Source organism: Emydura macquarii, unplaced genomic scaffold, assembly GCF_026122565.2.
Source record: "Emydura macquarii macquarii isolate MOO-44397 ecotype Brisbane River unplaced genomic scaffold, CSIRO-AGI_Emac_v2 contig_1254, whole genome shotgun sequence".
Classification (NCBI taxonomy): domain Eukaryota; kingdom Metazoa; phylum Chordata; order Testudines; family Chelidae; genus Emydura; species Emydura macquarii.
Window position 1 is genome coordinate 8,723,157 of NW_027131391.1, and position 19,228 is coordinate 8,742,384.

At 48.4% G+C, this 19,228-nt stretch overlaps 1 protein-coding gene across 1 annotated transcript in view; it reads right to left on the bottom strand.

Annotated features, from left to right (window-relative positions):
- Window positions 1-19,228, bottom strand: part of OSBP2 (oxysterol binding protein 2) — a 262,872-nt gene that overhangs the window by 201,291 nt on the left and 42,353 nt on the right. The window contains exon 2 of the mRNA XM_067550191.1: window positions 9,150-9,358. Coding sequence (XP_067406292.1) covers window positions 9,150-9,358 — 209 coding nt within the window. The remainder of the gene's footprint in view (window positions 1-9,149; window positions 9,359-19,228) is intronic.

Here is a 19,228-nt window from a genome sequence, read left to right on the forward strand (position 1 = left end):
AATTCAGAAAATCTATTGCAGTAAAGCAGGAAATACTTAAATCTCTTTGGTGCTGTCTAACGTACCAGGTACAAGGTGCAAAAGAAACCACCCAAACAACTGCCCAGGCAGAAGGTTAGTGGGGAAAACACGTGCTTCATGTCACTGGTTTATCACACCTTACTTTTGTCTGGCCAAGTGCCAATGGGAAAGCTATGCTGTTCTCCCACCGCACACGGGTTGCAGCGCAACACGGCAGCAAAGAAGAGACAAAGGAATCCAGCCACGCTGCAGTTTAACAGGGTTACGGGCAAGACCATTGTGACTGAGGCTACGTCTTCACTAGAAACTGTGCTGCAGCACAGCTGCGCCACCGTAGTGCTTCAGTGTAGACACTGACTACAGTGACAGCAGGAAGGGAAGAATTCTTCCGCCGACCTAATGCTGTCTACACCAGGATTCGGCAACTTAACGATGTCACTTGGGGTGTGGGTTTTTCACACCCCTGAGTGACGTAGCTGGGTCGATCTAACCTTTTAGTGCAGACCTGGCCTGAGTGCTTGCAGAGGGGAGCTGAGTGAGAAGCAGCAGGCACTGAAAGAAAATGGCAATAGTTTTAAGAATGGAAATCCAAGAGAAACCCCACCTGACAGTAGTTCGGTCAGTTAAACCTTCCATGGCAGCAATTCCTTGGTGCAATTAGCAGCAGCAGCAGACTTTGCGCTGGGAAATTCCGACTGCAGGGGCCAAAAAGTTGATATGGGGAACAAAGAGAAACTGAGTGCTGAGTGACAAGAGAACTTCAGCCTCTTCAGACACCAGCTCCGCAGACTGAGGGTAAACCACACAGTTAGTAGCAAAACGTGACGCAGAGAAAGGGGGATAACGGAACAATACAGCTACTGAAGAGGTGGTGGGAAAAGGAGTGTGTTTTCACAGAGGTCTGAGAGGCGCCTGATACAACAATCATGTTTCCTGTTAGGGTAGAGATAGAGTTAAGAGTGTACAGGCAACGATGGCAGCCACTGTGAAAAGAGGAAACAATTACGGTACAGAGGGCGCCAGCTGCAAATGCCACACGACCAAGAGCTGTGAGGAAGTGGCAAGGATTCAAGGAAGGCTTCACAGGAGCTAAGGAGAAGGTGTCAGATGCTGGGGGATGTCACATTCCCAGGAAAGCAGCAAACATCACACCTCAGCTGTCAAAAAGCCCCTCAGAGGCAGCAAGCAAGAAACAACCGCACTGCAATTGGCACAAGCACTCTTACAGGGAAGGCTTCGGAACAATTAGCATGGGATCCCCCTGTAAAGCCTGATAAACACAACAGCCACCACAGGATTTTGTACATCTGCAGGACAACGATGGGAGCTCGCGCTCGTCTATGTAGCTGTGTTACAAACCTGTCCATCTTCTGCATTGCAAGCTGCAAGGCGACCCCCTGGGCTGAATGGGCAGCTCACGGAGAGCAGCGCCTAGCTGTGAACTCTCAGTAAGTGCTTTACTTGCTCAGAGGAGCTGGGTGGCTCCCTCCTGTGCTCTGCAGCAGCACGGCTCCCCCCAACGAGCCAGGGCACTTCGCTGGCTGGGGAAGGCAGAAGGGCTTGCCGCCTACTCCCCCTGCACCACCTACTCCTCCTGCACCCCAAGCTGCTTTTCAGCTCCTGCCCCGTCTAGCTTGACCCATCAGTGGACGTGCATTAAAACCCCTGGGAAATTCCTACACAAAATACTTGAAAAGTTAAGGTTGTCCAAGATCATTTCCTATGAACAGCGTGATTAAAAATTATTGGTTAAGCCAACATCAACATCCACACCAACCTCACCACACAGGCTTTCCCAGCCATCATTAGACCCCCGTGCCCCCCAAACTCTGTAACAGATGGCCTTGCAGCCCCCCCAGAATGCATCCAACTCCTCACAATCGCGCACCCGGACCTCAGACGAGAGACTCTGCCCCTTCTCCCATCTACAAGGAGTGGGTCATTCTAGCAGCAGCTGGAGTGCTGTTGTGAAGAACGGTGTGTGAACGGTGGGTGGATCAAGAGATTTTGCTGTGGATCTGGGGGGGACTTGGCGTGCACTGGGCTGGCTGGTAAACAGGTGATCCACGTCTGGTGTGGACATGAACGCTGGCGTAAGTAGTGAATTCCTGCATTTCGTGTATTGCGGGGCTGGAAAATGCACTTGGTCAACCACATCTTCACGGTCTTTATGTGCCTGTGATGCTTTTACTGTAACTCACCATAACGTTCCTCTCCTTGTACCAACAAACCCAACCCTGGGAATGGATTTTGATTCTGGACTGTCACGGACACAGGAACAGAAAAAGGAAAAATAAGATGGTAAAAAAAACTGATCAGCCCCTCTCACGGATCTCCAGCCACTGTACACTTGTTCTCTGTTGTACATTTTCTAGTGCTCTGCCCACCCTAGAGTTAAAAATACCAGAAGTGATTGGGCTTCATCCCCCCCTCCCACAAGCCAAGGGATCCCACTGTCAGGAAGCATTCCTGGATATTCAGCTTCCATAATTTCACCGCCTACTCCTAGCTGAATCCCCGGGCCCTGCAGATTATTCCTCCTTTGAATTTGCAATCTTCAAATAAACAGACTGATTTCACACACTAGGCATCACCTGGCCAAGCTATCCATTCCTATGAATCCACCCTTCCAGTTCCTCAATCATGTGCTGCTCTTCCATCACCTGTGCCCAGTTTGTCAGTCTCTCTCTGGTAATAAGTGAACTCCAGACATAGTGTATCTAGGACCTTCATTTCACCCACGAACTTTGTAATTCTACCCAACAAAGCAATTGTGTGTCTCCCACTTTTGTTCCACACAGTTCCATGCTGGCTAGTGCTCATGGGTCTAGCCACCCTCTACTTACCTAGCGCTTTCTTCCTTTTATTATTTGTTCCCTTAGTTCATGAGGCTAGAAGCTAGACTTAGCAGGTGGTGACCGTGAGGAGTAGCAACCTTTCCAAAAGTACCCTTGGTGGCATCTAGTCTTCTTCCAAGACTTTTCAAGCACAACTGTCAGTGGAACAATAGGTTTGTTAATTAATCCCCTTTTTGTCCAGGAGCACATGGAGTTTGGTTGAACTGGTTTGGACTATTGGACTGGGGAGGGTCATGCTCTTGGAAGAGGTCTCTTTTCAGTTTACCTGGTTGTTCTGAAAACAGAACAACTGGATTCTCAGGAAGAGAGAACATTATTCATCTGTGATGTCATGTTGGCAGGAAATCCTGCACCCAAGCGCCAGATGAGGTGATATTGTACCAAGCAGTGTGTGCGTGCATCCACACACGTTCCTTCGTGAACAGCAGCATGTTACTGTTTTTAAAACTCGAGGTTTAATTTTTTTTACAATTTTAGATTAGCAAGTCAAACTCTGAACCAGTCAGACAAGGTCAATAGCTGGGGTCACTCTCCAGACACTACGCCAGTGAGGTTTTATACAGGCTGAGATAACGTAACTATAGTACTGGCACTGGAAGTGGAGAAGGGCTTGGTTTCCTAAGGAGATCAGGATCCCTGCAAACATTTCAGGTCTCGAGGATCCAGAGACAGAAGATGTGAATCGTCTCTTTCTGCAGATTAGCAGCAGAAGTATTCCAACCACTAACCTGTCTCTCTCAAGGATGACATGACTGAGAAACCAAGAACTGACTAAATTACACCAAGGGAGCCTCTGCAGGGGCCTTGGCACCATCATCTTCTGCCACAGAAGACGTGACTTCAGGATGCACCTCAGCTCTCCCATCCCAGCAGAAGCAACTCATGTGCACAGCAAAGCTGAACTGGGTCTCTGCAGCTGCTCACTGCAATAACTCGCACTCACTCAGCCCAAGTGAGAGAGAGTTCTCAGGCACTGAGAACAGGGTCATCTTTACACTCAGTCAGAAAGAGAAAACTGACCCAACCCTCCAGAGACCAGAATCAGACTCAGAATTGACCCGCTTCCTCCCAGAGTGGAATCCTGTAGATCATCCAATTCCATTTCCAGTGGAAGCCAGGGATATGTTAAGCTGGTCTCCTTGACCTCGGATGCGCTCTGCGGCTAGATGAGGTCTATATTCGTTCAAGCTCGTAAAAGGGCACTTCGAAGCTGCACAATCCTGATCTTCCCCCGGCCTGAAATAAAACACAGTGGAGGAAAAACAAGGAAGAAAGCAGAAGAGAAATCCCCTGCAAGAGAGCACTTCCTAGGATGTAAAGAACCCATCGCACAGGACGGCTACCACCCATCCCACACCGAGAGAAACAAATCAAGGTCAGGGAAAGGGAAGTCACAGAAGTCAGTGAGACAAGAGTCAATCCTGCTCTATCTACAGTGTTTCTATTGCACCTGTCACCGTGGTATCACCACTGATCACCATCAGATATCAGAGAGTGCCAGGAGCCTCACCACACCCTTAAAAGGCATCTCCCCCTATTTTCCTCCCCAGCCACAAAAGTATAGTTCCTGTGTAGAAGACGAGATAACACGTCCTTGCCTTGCAACGGTCACACTAGGGCAAACTCTTTACTCCCTCCCAGAGCGCCCCTGGCCAGAGGGAAGAGTCCCGCATGGTCATTACCAACGGAGCCATCCCCACACACTCATCTCACTGACTGACTAGCTCCACTTAGCAGGCGGCTGAACTGACCCTCCCGCTCACACTTCCCGGCCCTGCCCAGTATTGCTGGTCTGTGTGGAATTCGAAAGCTGTTGCGAGAAGATAATGTATACGCTGGCAAATACCTCGGGGGGCATGAATACAATACAGTAAAATAGTAAACGCTGGAATTATTCAGGAGCTGGCCCAGCAAAGTGGGCAGCGGGTGATTACGGCCCCTGTTATTTTCAGATCAGGGATAGTCAGTCATTTGCAAACATAATGGGCCAAATTCGGCCCTGATGTAAACAGGCTCAGTTCTTGCTGGTTTCAGTGTAACTGCACTCATGTGAGGGATGATCCTGGTAGCTGCAACAAGCAGAGACGGTTTCAGGAATCGTATTTCACGGGGATTTAAGCACCATTTCATATACTTAACTAGAAACACAAAATCCAGTTTTTGAGAGAGGAAAGCGTCATGTTGTAACTGGAGCAGAGGACTGGCGCCAGCACTCCTCAGGTCTATTCCTGACTGCCACGCATTCATTGGGTGACCCTAAGCAAGTTACTGAATCTCTGTGCCTCAGTTTTTCCTTCAGTAAACTGGGGAGAACAATACTGACCTACCCCAAGGGATGATTATGAGGCTTAATTAATATTCGTGATATGCTTCAAGAGCCTTTGCTGAAATATGCTCTCCAGTAGCACCATACAGCATCATTATAACGTAAGGGATATATTCTCATGTTGGTATCTGGGTAGCCAGGGAGTATCCATCTTTGCCAGCTGGAGTATTGACATGTGATTTCCACAAAGCCATAAATCAAAAGGACAATCAATATACACTTAAATGTCCTTTTAGGGTTTCACACTGCATATAAAGGCAAAATACACAACCTCTTCCCTAACCAAAACCTCTCCAGAGAGCTGACCTCCCGTCACAGCCCACCCTTTCCGTCCTTGGATCGTGTCTCCGTTTCGGACTCAAACGAAGTACGGATTAATCTCACAAGTGCAACATGCTCTCACATGCACCACTTTAAAATCATCCTTCCTCGCTCTGATCCACCGAACAATGGCAAGTTAACGACATTTACAAAGGGGTTGTTTGTTTGTTTTAATAAAACTACCCACAAAAACAGTGGGTCTCAGCTGCTTTCCCCAAGGCAGTCACATGAGTTAGGTGCTAGGTATCAGCCCTAATATCTGTTTAATACAATCCCTTACTTGCCAGTTGGGAAAACCCCTGGATCAATGAGGCCCAGAATCATTCCACTTACAGAAAGCAGTTTGCTCTCAGTGCCTCCTGGGAATGGGGGAGAAGCAAGAGGAAGTTTTTATTTGCAGAGAAAATAGATGAATAAGCAACCCTGGCTGACATTCCTGCCACTGAACAATGAATGTATCCCTCAAATCCAAGCTGACAGCAAACAGAAGTCACTCAAAGGCTATGCAATAGCAGGGTGTCTGTAACAAAGCCCTATTTGCACAGCATGATTGATTTAAAAGATCCTCAGTCTCCATAAAAAGGGCAGCAGACGGACTGTGATACAGCCTGTTAGCTGCAGATGGAGACTCTCCGGGCTGTGCATAGGTATTAAGCTGGGCACACTACACTGGTTGCCATGACCAAGCAGGAATTAAGCACTGTCTTGGACGGCCACAGCTCCCAAGTGGGGCCGCTTGTCTCTGCTTATTTTCAATGTCAGATGAATGATGAATGCCATACATCCCTTCCCCTGCCCCTGCACAAACCTAACACACGGCCATACACTGCCCAGCCCCTAGTCCCCACATCAATCCCACAGAGCATCCTCTATAGGGTCTTGGGAAGAGTGGAGGCTAATAGCACAATGGAGCTGGCAGATTTCCTCCTTCCACTCAGGAGAGGGAGATCCACAAACAGACGACTCCCTCCTGGGCAGATCTGAGACACAATCCAGGACCAGAATAACCAATACAGAAGCACCACAGAGAAATCCTTGCCAGGCTTTGAGCGCGCCGGAATGCACAGGGACAGAAGGCAGAGACTTTAGTTAGTTTCATGCAGACCTGCCATAGCTCAAACCTGCAGGCTCTTTAGTAAATGAAAGGAAACACAGCAGAACCTCCTAGGTGCATTAGCTCTAAGTGAGCGATCTGGAATAACTCAGAAATCGCCTGAGTCCGCTAAGCATATTTACCCTCATCCAGGAGCTACAGGAATTCAGAGATCAGAAACATGTGCCTTCGCACCGCTTCTAGCCACTACTCTTGCTAACTCCTGCCAACGGGACACCCAAACGTCTCCAGACAGGGAAGGCTTTACCCAGGCTATTTTTATCTAGGAGTACAAGCCAAGATAGCGACGTGCAGCTCTCTGGCAATAATGATCTCACATTCTCACTGGCATCTTCCTAAAGCTACATGCTGGACTGCAGGTCTTAAGCAGGCTAAGCGCTCTGGCCTTCTGCACATGCTGACATGGCCAACAGGGGGAAATCAAGGTCCCAAACTACAGTTTCTGATGTACAGCAAGGTGGGCATTAAGGCAGCGATCCGGAAAGAGGTTTAATTTAAGAGTGATCAGGATGATGTTAAAGACCCTTTGCAAATATGAACCCATTTAAATCTGAACTTCTTTCTGTAGCGCAAGAGACATTCGCTCAAAATGACAGGATCTGCTGTAGATCCAGGGAATTCACAAACTGAACTGGTAACTTCTTGCTCTGCGAGGCAAAGTGAGCATGCCAAGAAGTCTTCCACGAGCTCATGACATTTGTTTTTATTCCCCGTTAGTATCCGCACTCACTAGAGGTGAAGTATCAAGAGACAGAGGGTTCACAAACAGTTCTTAATGTGATTGAATTTGGCAACACCGGTACCAGGAAATGCAACTCATTATAATGGGCAATGAGTCAGTGGCTCTCACACCAATAGTTAACTTCTATATCCCCTCAAGGGACTGCCAACTATATAACAGGAACCAGTTTTTATAACGGACTCAGAGCTCATGTTACTATGAATCACAGACTGTTTGCAGTACAATATCCTGCTTTATATCAACAGTGTGTTAAGAACAGATTCCAGCACAACGCCAACAGCAGCCACCAGCAAAGATGATCGTCCAACTGATATATACAAGAACAAGTTCAGCATCTGCCTTTGCAAAATGTGGTCTATTTGTTTTATGGAGGCCAACCAGGTATTTTTACAAACACACACAGAGAAGTCAGCCAACCCCATCTACACTGGCATGGTGGAGACCCAGAGAGGGAGAGCAGTGTCCACCACCTGCTGTCAAACATCACAGAACTTGTTTTGTGTCTAGTGCAGATGCAGCCATGGTCCCCCTGATGTTGTCATCAATGCATTTACTTACCTCTCACCTTCCCAGCTGGCAATTTGGTAAGTCACTCACCTGTTTTGTCTGATGTACAATTCTATCTACACACACACACACACGGAGTGCTAGAGTCCATGTATTATTAATTATTCATACTGCAGTAGCACCGAGGAGCCCCAGTCATGGGCCAGGACTCCAGGGTGCTAGGTGCTGCACGGATGCAGAACAAAGCCCCAAGATACACCGGTATGTGATAAATAGTGTTTATCATCCCCCTTCCACTGCCTCTCCTAGGTTACCCCCGTCAGGCCTACCTCTAACATCCCAGACCTGAAGGGGCTGTGGGAAGCTGTGTTTATTTTTAAATCAGGCTGCCACAAAGGTGTTCCCTCATTCCTGCTCCAAATTTAGGGTGTTCCTCTCCCACCTCCCTTATATGGGTCCCATTTCCAAGAGGGGCAGGAATCAGTCTGCGATCAGGGTCTGACTTCCGTTTTGTTTTTTCCATGTACATTTTTCTCTTGAGAGCTGCACATGGGTTTATTGGTGGGAAAGAGAAACAGAATTCCAACGTAAAATGAAACTTTTGAACGCTTCTAAAACGTGTTGCCTATTAACCGTGTACCATGTTCAGAATACAAGGCGGTGTGGGAACAAAGGTTTATCTGTATAACTCACATATAACTTTGCCAGACGTACATAATGCAACCACCCCCGGGCACAGGCCGGTCAGGCTTTACACTACACCATCACAGGAATATTTTTGAGTGTGACACATGTCCACAGTGGAACTGAATTCAGATTTCATTCATGCACAGCTTATATAGCCTAGAGCCATTATAAACAGGCTGTGGCTGAGTGCCAAAAGCCGTGTTCTGGCTCTAAAACATGAGCTGCTGTTCTTGGTCTCCTTACAGTCCCACTCCCAGCTGTTTGAAATGTTTGTTGAAATATTCACTGCCCATGCTGTGAATCCAAATTCTGCAAGGCAAAGACATGCAAGCACATTTACACAACCCCCACACCAGGGGCTTTTTTAAAAATGGGCTCACTGCTTTATGACCCAGAACACCAGATGTACGATACATAAGAGTTCTCCACGGTTCTGTAAGAGATGTTAACAAGGCCTATTTCCCCCTCAGTCTGAAAGTTCTCCACAATTCAGGATGCAAGGCAGGAAGAATTAATCTACATCAGGGTTTTATAAGCAATCCAATTCCACTTGCGCTCTAATAAGCACTCTACCTGACTGGTTGTTCCTCAGCCGGATAGCTTTTGCTTTGGCCAGCTCCAAAGCAGTGACCCATCGTTGCCTCTCCACTTCAGAGCTTGCTTTTAGATGGTACGTCCTTCCCCCATTGGAAAGTACAATGTTACAGGAGTCCTCTGTGTCAATGTGCGCTGTTGATAGGTTGATGGTTCCGCGACAGGTGTGAGCCATTTCCGCCTGTGTTCTGCACAACAAGAGAGAAAGGTACAAAATCATCTGGGTCCACACTCAGACTTTTTAAAAAACTACTGCTTCCTGATCACACGCCGTTCCCTGCTGGCGGTGTGCCGGGCTGCAAAAACAGAACGCAAAAGCAGCTGCAAAGGAAAACACTCAGAGAATTCAGATAACAAAACTGAATGACCCTTCGAAGCCAAGAGAGCTTCCCAAAAGGAATAGAAACAATCCAAGTTTGGAATAAACTGTTCGGTCAATGACATTGCCCAGCCCGTGTCTGCTACCTTTAGGGTTTATTTTGCTGGACTGCATATACAATTGCTTGATTTTTCTTGCTGTCCCAAAGTTAAACCACTTAAAGCTCTCTCTACTCCAGCATTTCCCCCCCATTTCTTACTGTTGCTTCCTTCCTCCCCACTGTCATTGCTAGCACTCTTTTCAGTAGCTCTGACTCACAAGACTAAGCAGCTGTTCTCTCCTCCATTCCCATGTGCTGCTCTCAATTGGTGCCTCTTGTCCAAGGTTTACATTGCAAGCTGTTGGGCAAAGGTTGTGACTTTTCCAGCTGTGAAGCTCTGGAGCGCTGTACACAAGCATTTTAACAACACTACATAAAGTTCTGACAAGAGCCCTGTTTACTGCTCATGTGAGTAAGGGCCGCAGGCTCAGCCTCATGTTTTTTGTAGGGTTAAATGCCCACAGAATCCATTTCACCCCAGAAAAATTCATGGTACTTAGCCCAGTCAGTACGTCCTACCGAGGATAAGTGATTATGCTGTTTACCAAAGCCTCAGTGACCGGCTTGCAGAGCAGCTGATGCCTTGCCAAGGAAGTCATTGGCAAATATTCGAGCGGGGACAAACATCTCGCTATGAATCGTTACCCACGGGGGATTTCATCCCTTGTTTTGCAAGAAACCAGGCTCAGTTAGATTTAATCTGCATTTGTGAAGTGCCCTTTGCTCACAGCGCTATGTACCAACGCTTCCCAAAGGGTGGGTCCGACCCACCAGGGGGTCACAGGAAGGGCCTGGGTGCGCCCCACTTGCGCACTCATTTCCCCTGAGCATCAGCGCGGGCGTCAGGATCTGGGCAGCAGCAGCACAGAAGAAGGGGCGCCTCCAGGGATCGCATGGGAAGAGAATTGGCTGCTTCCTCCGTGTTCCTCTTGTCTATTTACACTAAGCTCTTGGAGCGGGGCTGTCTGCAGCTCTGTTTGTACAGCACCAAGCACAAGGTGGCCATCCTTGGTTAGTCCCTAGGCACTACCATAATAAACATGATGAATAATAAAAATGGAAACCAGCGGAGAGGATCTCACTAGCATGGGACTTATAAACATCCCACTCCTTTTTATCAGAGCACCGCTTCTTACTCTCCCCGCAACGGTGATTTATTGCATATTTTAACCTTATATGGAGTGCAAGGAATTTTTCATACAAGTAGCAGGGTCTGAGGCCTGAGGAGTTGATCATCTAATTAAATCTCAAAAGCAATTGAAGACCAGCAGACCATGATGGGAACGGGGAAGGGCAATGGAGAGGCAAAGTAAGGCAGTCCAAGAGGAATGCTGCTTCCTGGTGAGCAGACTGGGGGCTCTTTTGTTAGTATCGTGTTAGTTACATTTAAATAGTTTTCCTATTTTGATCGGCAGAATACAAGGTCTTCTCCTGTGCCAAGTGGGAAGGTGCGGACTGGGGGGATTTGGGGCAGTAAAGGGAGGAATGGTGCTGAGTGTTTCAGTGAGCTTCTCCTGGATTCAAATTTCCCCAGCAACAGCCTGAGAATAGCAGCAATTTGCTCACAATGATTTGCAGTGACTTTTCAATGACTGATGACATTTTTTATTTTTAATTCTCCCCTAAGCCTAATGATGCTCAATCCCAATTAAGGAGTATGCCCAGGACACATTTGTCACGCTAAACGTCAGCTGTTTTTGCTGTAGCCCTGATTAAAAATGGTCAGATTTTTTAAAATAAGAACAAAGTATTTTCTGCACTTTCCCATGGCTCAAAAATGGCTGGAGGAATTTTGCTTAAGGTTTCTGAAAAAAATTACTTTCATACAGACACCATACGTGGGAAATTCCAGCCCAAAAGATGTTTTGGAAATTTTCACAAAGCCCCAGAAAGCCCCTCGAACTCACCTGCTCTTCACGATAAATCAAGGGCTCCAAAGCCTGACCTTAGCGCAACCCACATCTTAAGAGAAAGGCTCTCTTACAGACACCTGCCCTCCAACTGCTCATCTGGATCCACCCCCCGCTCCCTCACCCTCTGCTCACATAACCCTGCTTCCAGGGAGCAGTGACATCAAGGGATGTATTTCAAGTATATTCACCTGCATTTAACACAAGAAAAGTGTTCCACCGTTTTGAAAAGTTAATCACTTGTTTTGAAGAGTCTCCTCTGGCTCCTAAACCGCCCCCACCCTGCTCTATTCCCTGTTCCAGGACCCATTATCCTTTTCTCGTACATACTGTCCTGGCTCCAAGCCATCCTCTCCTTTCCTGGACACGCAGTGTTCATGCTTAAACTTACCAGTTACTTTCTGCAGGGATTTTCAAGGAGTTTAAGTGAGTTAGGTGCTCAACTCCCACTGAAACCAATGGAATCTGGGCTCCTAACTCACTTGGGCTCCTGTGTATTACTCCCTAGCCAAGTCACTCATTAGGGAGGGATTTTCCAAGGGGTGTAAGTGGCTCAGGAGCACAGATCCCACTGGAAGTCAATGAGATGTGCACTCCTACATCAGTGAGGTGCTTTGGGAAGCCCAGCCAGTCGGTGTGTGAAGTGCAAGGGAATAACGGCTCCTCGTCTGCAGCTGCTTTAGAGCCCTGCTGGCCCTAACTGCCATGCCAAAGCACCTGAGAATGCGGAGAACCGCATCATGACACCGCCCAGCGCGCTCAGTCCTACCGCAGATGATCTTGAACCACAGATCGAGATCTGGGGTTAAGCAATCATAGAAAGGCAGGGCTGGAAGGGACCACCAGATGGCATCTGCTCTAAGCTCCTCCTGTCCCCATTTTCTCTGCTGCTTTCCTATTACTTTTCTCTACCCCATCAGCTCAGCCCTGGCTGCTCAAGGGGAAGCTGGGATTTCAGCCCATGCCCCAGGAGAAGATGATCTATTGTCATGGAGATGGAGTCCCACAGGAACTGGGCTCTGGAACCACTCGGGGCGCAGCCAGTCAGGTCCCTGGTGCTCGCAGTCGGCCCCCTGGGTCTCCCCACACCAGCGCAGCCGCCTCCTCAATCTGGACTGGGAGCATTCAGCCCCACTGCTCCACCTGAGCTTCCCCCATGAGTCCCGCTGGATGGGACCCTGGGGAGCCCTTACACACCCCCAAAGGGGCCACGCACCCTCCTTGCAGTCAGAAGCGATTCACAGCCAGGGTGGGAATGAGACGGGTTTATTAGGTCTCAGGATCACAGCGCAGGAAGACGTTGTTAGCGGATTAATTAGAAGTTACAGCAGCGACCAACTAGGGAGCCCCTGAGCCCCTGCTCTTGAGCCCCCTTACGGTGGACTGGCCCTTCCAGCCAGCCACCCCCCACAGCCATCCCCGTGCCCCTCCCCAGTCCTTTGTCTCCTTCCCGGACAAGGTGGCCACCCCCCTTTGTCTCCACCTCTGCAACCTGTTGTAGCTGGTTGACCCAGGAGGGCAGAAGGGTCTGGCTACTGTTCGCATACCTGTGGCTGGCGAAGGCCCATCTGCCTCTAGTGGCCTCTGCAAAGATCACACAACCGGGTCCCATCCCCGACATAGGGGAGTGACACACGGGGGAAACCGAGGCACACGCACAGCACTCAGAAAACCCCACACGTATCTCCACTTCATCACAGTCTCTGCCTCTTTCATCTTCTCTGGTTCCCCAGAAAGCAGGTGCACTTTTTGAACTTCTGCCGCTTCGTAGGCAGAGCCTTCACTGAGCCAAACCCAACAATGGGATGCTCAGAGCCAATCCCCAGGGATCTGGGCAAGTGGCGGACATGGAGCTGTTCTGAAGTAATTTTATGCATGCTGTAAATAAATATTTATTTTCAGAATTACAGCGCTGTGTTGTTGTAAGAAACCTGATTCTGAGCTGTAAGATTCCAGCTGTGTTTAACTGCATCGCTTTGGGGACAGCTTACCTGGTAATTACTGAATGTCCAGTGCCAGGGACTGGATGCTCCAGGGGAATGCTCTTCAGTGAGGGGTCAGGGTTTGGGGTGCACCTAACGTTAACCTGCAAAGTTCTACAGGACTGGCAAAGGGCAGAGCAGAGCGTTTGTGCTGGAGCTGACGCCCAGCTACCACGATACAGACGCTTTCAACCTGGAGGCAGGCGGTAACATGGTGACTCTCAGGCCTGGCCGCCCCAAGAAAGCAGATGTTACTGTATTGATTTAGTTTAAGAGGAGGCTGTGAGAAAAAAACTAGAAGGAAGGAAACAATGGCTCACACTAAGCCAGCCCTCTGCAAACACGTGACGGCTGTTACAGGACAATGGCGGCCACTTCTGCAGAGCCCACTCAATTGGTTTTAACAGGCAGGAACGGACAAGAACCAAGGACCACTGGCTGGAGTAGAAGGGCAAGGAGAGGGAGAGTCTTTCAGGGAAGTCAGATGCCCAAGAAGTGAGGCCTACCCAGAGGGTCACCATCACAGGATGGAAGAGCTTTAGTTAAGAGACATGCCGGAGGAGCGTATGAAATAATCTCTCTCCAAATGCTTTGCTTTCAGCTGGCTGTCTGGTCACCACTCACCACGGGTCAGACTCCTGAAGGGAAGAACCGCAGGTATCTGAACTCCATCTGACCAGCTGGGTAAACTCAGCTGATGCACTAGATATTGTCGCCCAGTGCCCAGTCTGAAAGTCACTGGATTCGACCCCAGAAGTAAAGGCATGAGGGGATGCCCCAGAGACCAGAGAGAGCAGAGGTGCGAGCTTGCCCTGCAATCATGACCATGCAGATCACTTTTTGCTAGAGTGCAGCACCGAACTAGTTAAATTTCAGCTGCCAGGCGACTGGGTCATCTATCCTCTCCTTCTGGCACTGGAACCGGATCCCCCCGTTTTTGAACACAGTCACCTGTCACCAAAATGCTTTCCAGTAAGGCACAAGACTGGATTACAGCAGTGGTGCATTTGACATGCCAAATACAGGGCTTTCTTCCACAGGCCTTCTAGATAGGGTTCACCACAGACTCACTTAAGCATTGCCTTCCTGTTCTGTGGCTCCAAGGACGAGGCAGGGCCATCCATAGCATTGAGAGTCCCTGGAAGAGATGTGGTTGACTAAACCAGAGTTCCTCTAATCTAGGGCTCTCCCAAAGCAGCCCCTCTGCCATCCCTTTACAGGGGTGCTCCACATGCTCTCCAACTTCCTGGTTCTGCTCTACTGCCAGGTGCAGTGGAGTGGCAAAGCCCTGGCCCGGCTCCCCCATGCCCTCTTTGGGGAACATAACAGAAGGGGGCAGAAGTCTCTGTGCCCCCAAAGGGGGACCCACAGACATGACCCTGCCTTGGTGCTTTCCTAGGATGCCCCTCCAAAAAGCCAGTGACATGGGGAATAAACAGCAACTTGCATGCACAGGAGTTAGTGAAGGGCTGGAAGCGTAGCCCTTTCAGGACAGGACAGGCTGGGGTCAGCTGCCCAGGAGCTGTAGAGACACAAGGCCTGCCCCGTCCATTCGCCGAGGTGCTATTTTTTACACGGTGTTTAATGGCAGTAAGTTATCAGGGCTGGCTAAGAACCCTGCAATGAGCCAGAAACCCCAGCACTGCCTGGGAACTCTCCATCGCGCTGAGCCTGACCTTGTCCCGGAGACTGGAGCTGCCAACCGCCGGGCTCCCCACACAGACCCTGGCTGGAGGCTGCACAGGAGTACAAGGGAAGAGTGGGGAGAAGGTCCTTTCTGTGCCCGCCGACACCTCACTCAGTCTCTACTAGCACTATGGGCCAAATTCAACGCTGGTGTAACCCTACTGAGCTCAATGTAGCTGCATCTGCTAGCACCAGGGCTGAATTTGACCCCCAGTGCAATGAAGCTTCCCTGTCAGGAGCCACGCTCCGCTCCCTGCCATTCCCCACTTTCATGCCCTCCTCGCAGGAGTGCTGTTTTCCTCTTTAAAACAAAGCCCCAACATGAGGAAGAGGAGTTTTTTTGGAAAGAAAATGAAGGATTCTAAGGTGACTCCACTAAACCAAGCTCAGTCAGAACATCCCTGCTCCTCCACACAAGAAAACTGCTTCGAAAGGGGGCTTTGCTTTATTTTTAAAAGTGACCTTTTCCTGGAAACTGGCATGGAGATCATTTCCCATAAATCAGGGCAGATGCACAGGTTACAGCACTGAGTGCACTCCTAATGCTCTCGAACGGCTTCCTTCATCTCCAAGCCCAAAAACGAAAGGTGCCCTTCAGAAGCTCCGCTGTGTTTGGACAGATAGGCCTATTCGGCGCGACCAGCTCAACGATTGCATAACGCGCCCTAGGCAGATTTCCTGATTCCTGAGTTTCTGAGATAATCTGGGAGCTGCACATATGGGGGAAACACGTGGGCAGCTCTAGCCACCGATACAAAACCTGACATGAGATTAGATACACATTGGGATATCATGCACGTGCACACATACGGGATGATGCTGAATGTCTGCAATTCTCTGCTACACACAAAGCTCTAACTGGAGGCATTCGCCCTACAGGGAATTAAAAATGTAAACTGACCAGTTCTTCGCAGCCTCTCGGGGATAGAAAGAGGACAGGTTTATAAACAGCAGCACACACACAAGGTTGAGCAGACCACCTGAACAGATGAACATGGATAACTAAATCATTGCTGTGGTGAAATTATTGGCGTGGGAGGACCATGCTGCTTCCATCACCTTCTCCTACGTTCCCAGGGCATTGGTCTGTGGTGCCCCCAATGTGCCTGTGACGAACATGTTACTAATGTCCTGTGCAGAGGCACCAGAGAACAGCAGCTCAGCACAGGGGCATTTATTTAAGTGACCTTTTCATAGAGATGCCCCAAATTCCAGCAAGTCTGTGATTATGTCATCTGGAAGAAAGAGCTGGAGGGACTTGCCTGGGGTATGGAAGACTCACTCACTACATTATAGTGAAATATACCTGAATTTTTCACTCTGCTACAATCCCTCTAAATTCATCTTCACAAGGCTCCTCAAAAGTATGTATTATGCCCATTCTACATTTGGGAAACAGACACGAAGTGGATAAGATCACACGAGTCTGTTTCAGAGTCGGGAAGAGGTTCAGATTAAGCTTCCTCCCAAATCAGAAAACCCTTTTTTATGCTGCCCTACAAACAGTGCAAGCTAACACTCAATGAAATTAACGCTAGTAAAATTTAGAACCAGCAGGAGGAATTATTTATGCAATGTACTTGTGAAATTAGCTGACACAGGAAATTAGCTGACACAGGTTACTTATCTTACAGTAACTTGAGTTCCTAGAGATATTCTGTCCCTCTGGGTGCTCCACCAGGACGTGCACGCACCCATGCACTCTCAGTCAGAGACTGAGAAATAGTGTCCACAGGCCCAGGCCTATGCAGAGCAATGCCACACGCTTTGAGCAAGGGCACGTAAGGAGACGCAGGCTTGCCCCCATTCAGTTCCTTCTCAACCACAAAGCCAGAAACTCTGCATCAAGGAAGATAAGGTTATTGCAGAAAAACTAAAAGCATCAGTCTTCATGGCGGAGTACGTGAGGAACTGTTCCAGACTGAGGTATCATTAGAGGTGGTTTTGGAACAAATCAATAAATTAAACAGCAATAAATCACCAGAACCAGATGGTATCCAGCCAAGAATTCTGAAGGAACTCAAATGTGACATTGCAGACCTACCACCTGTGAAAAGGCTCCAGAGATAACCCTAGTAAGCCTAGTAAGTTAGTAACTTAAGTACCAGGCAAATTAGTTGAAACTATAGTAAAGCACAGAATTATCAGACACACAGATGAACACAATTTGTTGGTGAAGAGTCAACATGGTTTTTGTAAAGGGAAATCACGTCTCACCAATCTACTAAAATTCTTTGAAGGGGGTCAAACAAGCATGTGGACAAGGGTGATCCAGTGGATGTAGTGTATTTAGCTTTTCAGAAAGCCTTTGACAAAGTCCCTCACCAAAGGCTCTTAAGCAAAGTAAGCAGTCATAGGATAAGAGGGAAGGGGCTCTCTTGGATCAGTAACTGGTTAAAAGATAGCAAACAAAGGGTAGGAATAAATGGTCAGTTTTCAGAAGAGAGAGAGGTACATAGTGGTGTTCCCCAGAGGGCTGTACTGGGACCAGTACTGTTCAAAATAATCATAAATGATCTGGAAAAGGGGATAAACAGCGAGGTGGCAAAATTTGCAGATGATATAAAACTACTCAAAATAGTTACTCAAAATAGTTAAATCCAAAGCAGACTGTGAAGTGTTACAAAGGGATCTCACAAAACTGGGTGACTGGACAACAAAATGGCAGATGAAATTCTGTTGATAAATGCAAAGTAATGCACATTGGAAAACAAAATCCCAACTATACATATAAAATGATGGGGTCTAAATTATCTGTTACCACTCAAGAAAGAGATCCTGGAGTCATTATGTTCTCTGAGAACATCCACTCAATGTGCAGCAGCAGACAAAAAAGCTAACAGACCGTTGGGACAGTTCAGAGGACTGCCTCACCACACACAGCGTCCTCTCTGGAAGCAGACCAAATGGTGTAATGCTTGGCAAAGGTATGTACAGAAGACCAAGTAGTAGGCCCACAGATTTCTGCTATGGGAACATCCTTCAGCAGAGCTTTACATGTGGACTGAGCTCTGGTGGAATGCGCTGTTACTCTGTGAGGCGGCTGCACCCCAGCACTTGATAGCAGGTCAAGATGCAGCTTGAAACCCACTTAGGCAGCCTGCAAGAGGAAATCAGTTGGCCCTTCATCCTCTCTGCAAATGAAAAACAGCTTGGGAGAGGCCTGAAGTTTTAGAACTGTCCAGACAGAAGGAAAGGACCTTTCTGACATTCAGGGAATGAAGGCTTGATTCCTCTCCGGAAGCACGAGGTTTCGGGTAGAACACTGGCACGCAAATCTCCTGATTAAAATTATATTCCGAGGAGACCCTTTGTAAAAGGTGGTATATGGTGGGCCAGCCTACCTGGGGAGAGACAATGAAGGTCCATTTACATATAATGGAAACAAGGCCATCAAGCTAACAAGTGGGGAGGAGACTCCATGGCATCTAAATCCCAGCCGGAGAGTGAAGCTTGATCTGGCTTTAACATTGCAAAGGTTGACAGGTCTTATAGACAGGGAGGCGGAACTCCGGTGATAAGCCACTGAATCAACGGACTATACAATAGTACTGCATTATAGAAGTGTAGCAAGCGAGGTCTTGTCTGAAAGCTAATGACAAGCGGGTGATTGACATCACTGTGAAGTGTATGCATTAACGCCACATAAGGCATTATAGATACTCACTAATACTACGAGTTACGGTCTGTGACCAAAGAAAGGGAGAAACAGGTTCCCTCCCAGACAGGAGGGAAGGCAGCTATCCACCTGACTCCAATGAAATGAAGCATGGTGTGACCAAAACCAGGAGAAGCCCCATTTACATAGAAATCAGTGGCGGATGGGACACGCACAGGAAGGGAAGAATGGAATGAGCTCATCCTGCCTCTTGAAACAAGGTCATAGATATAAGCAAGCTTCCATCACAAGGCAGACGCTCGGGGGGGAGGGGGCAGGACTGCGTGCTTGTTGCTGACTGAGCGCCCCAGGCAGAGAGCAGCAGTGGAAAAGCATTGTGAGGCACTGAGGGTTATAGGGTGAGAGGTGACAATGCCTCACTGGTCTGGATTGCACCCCAAAA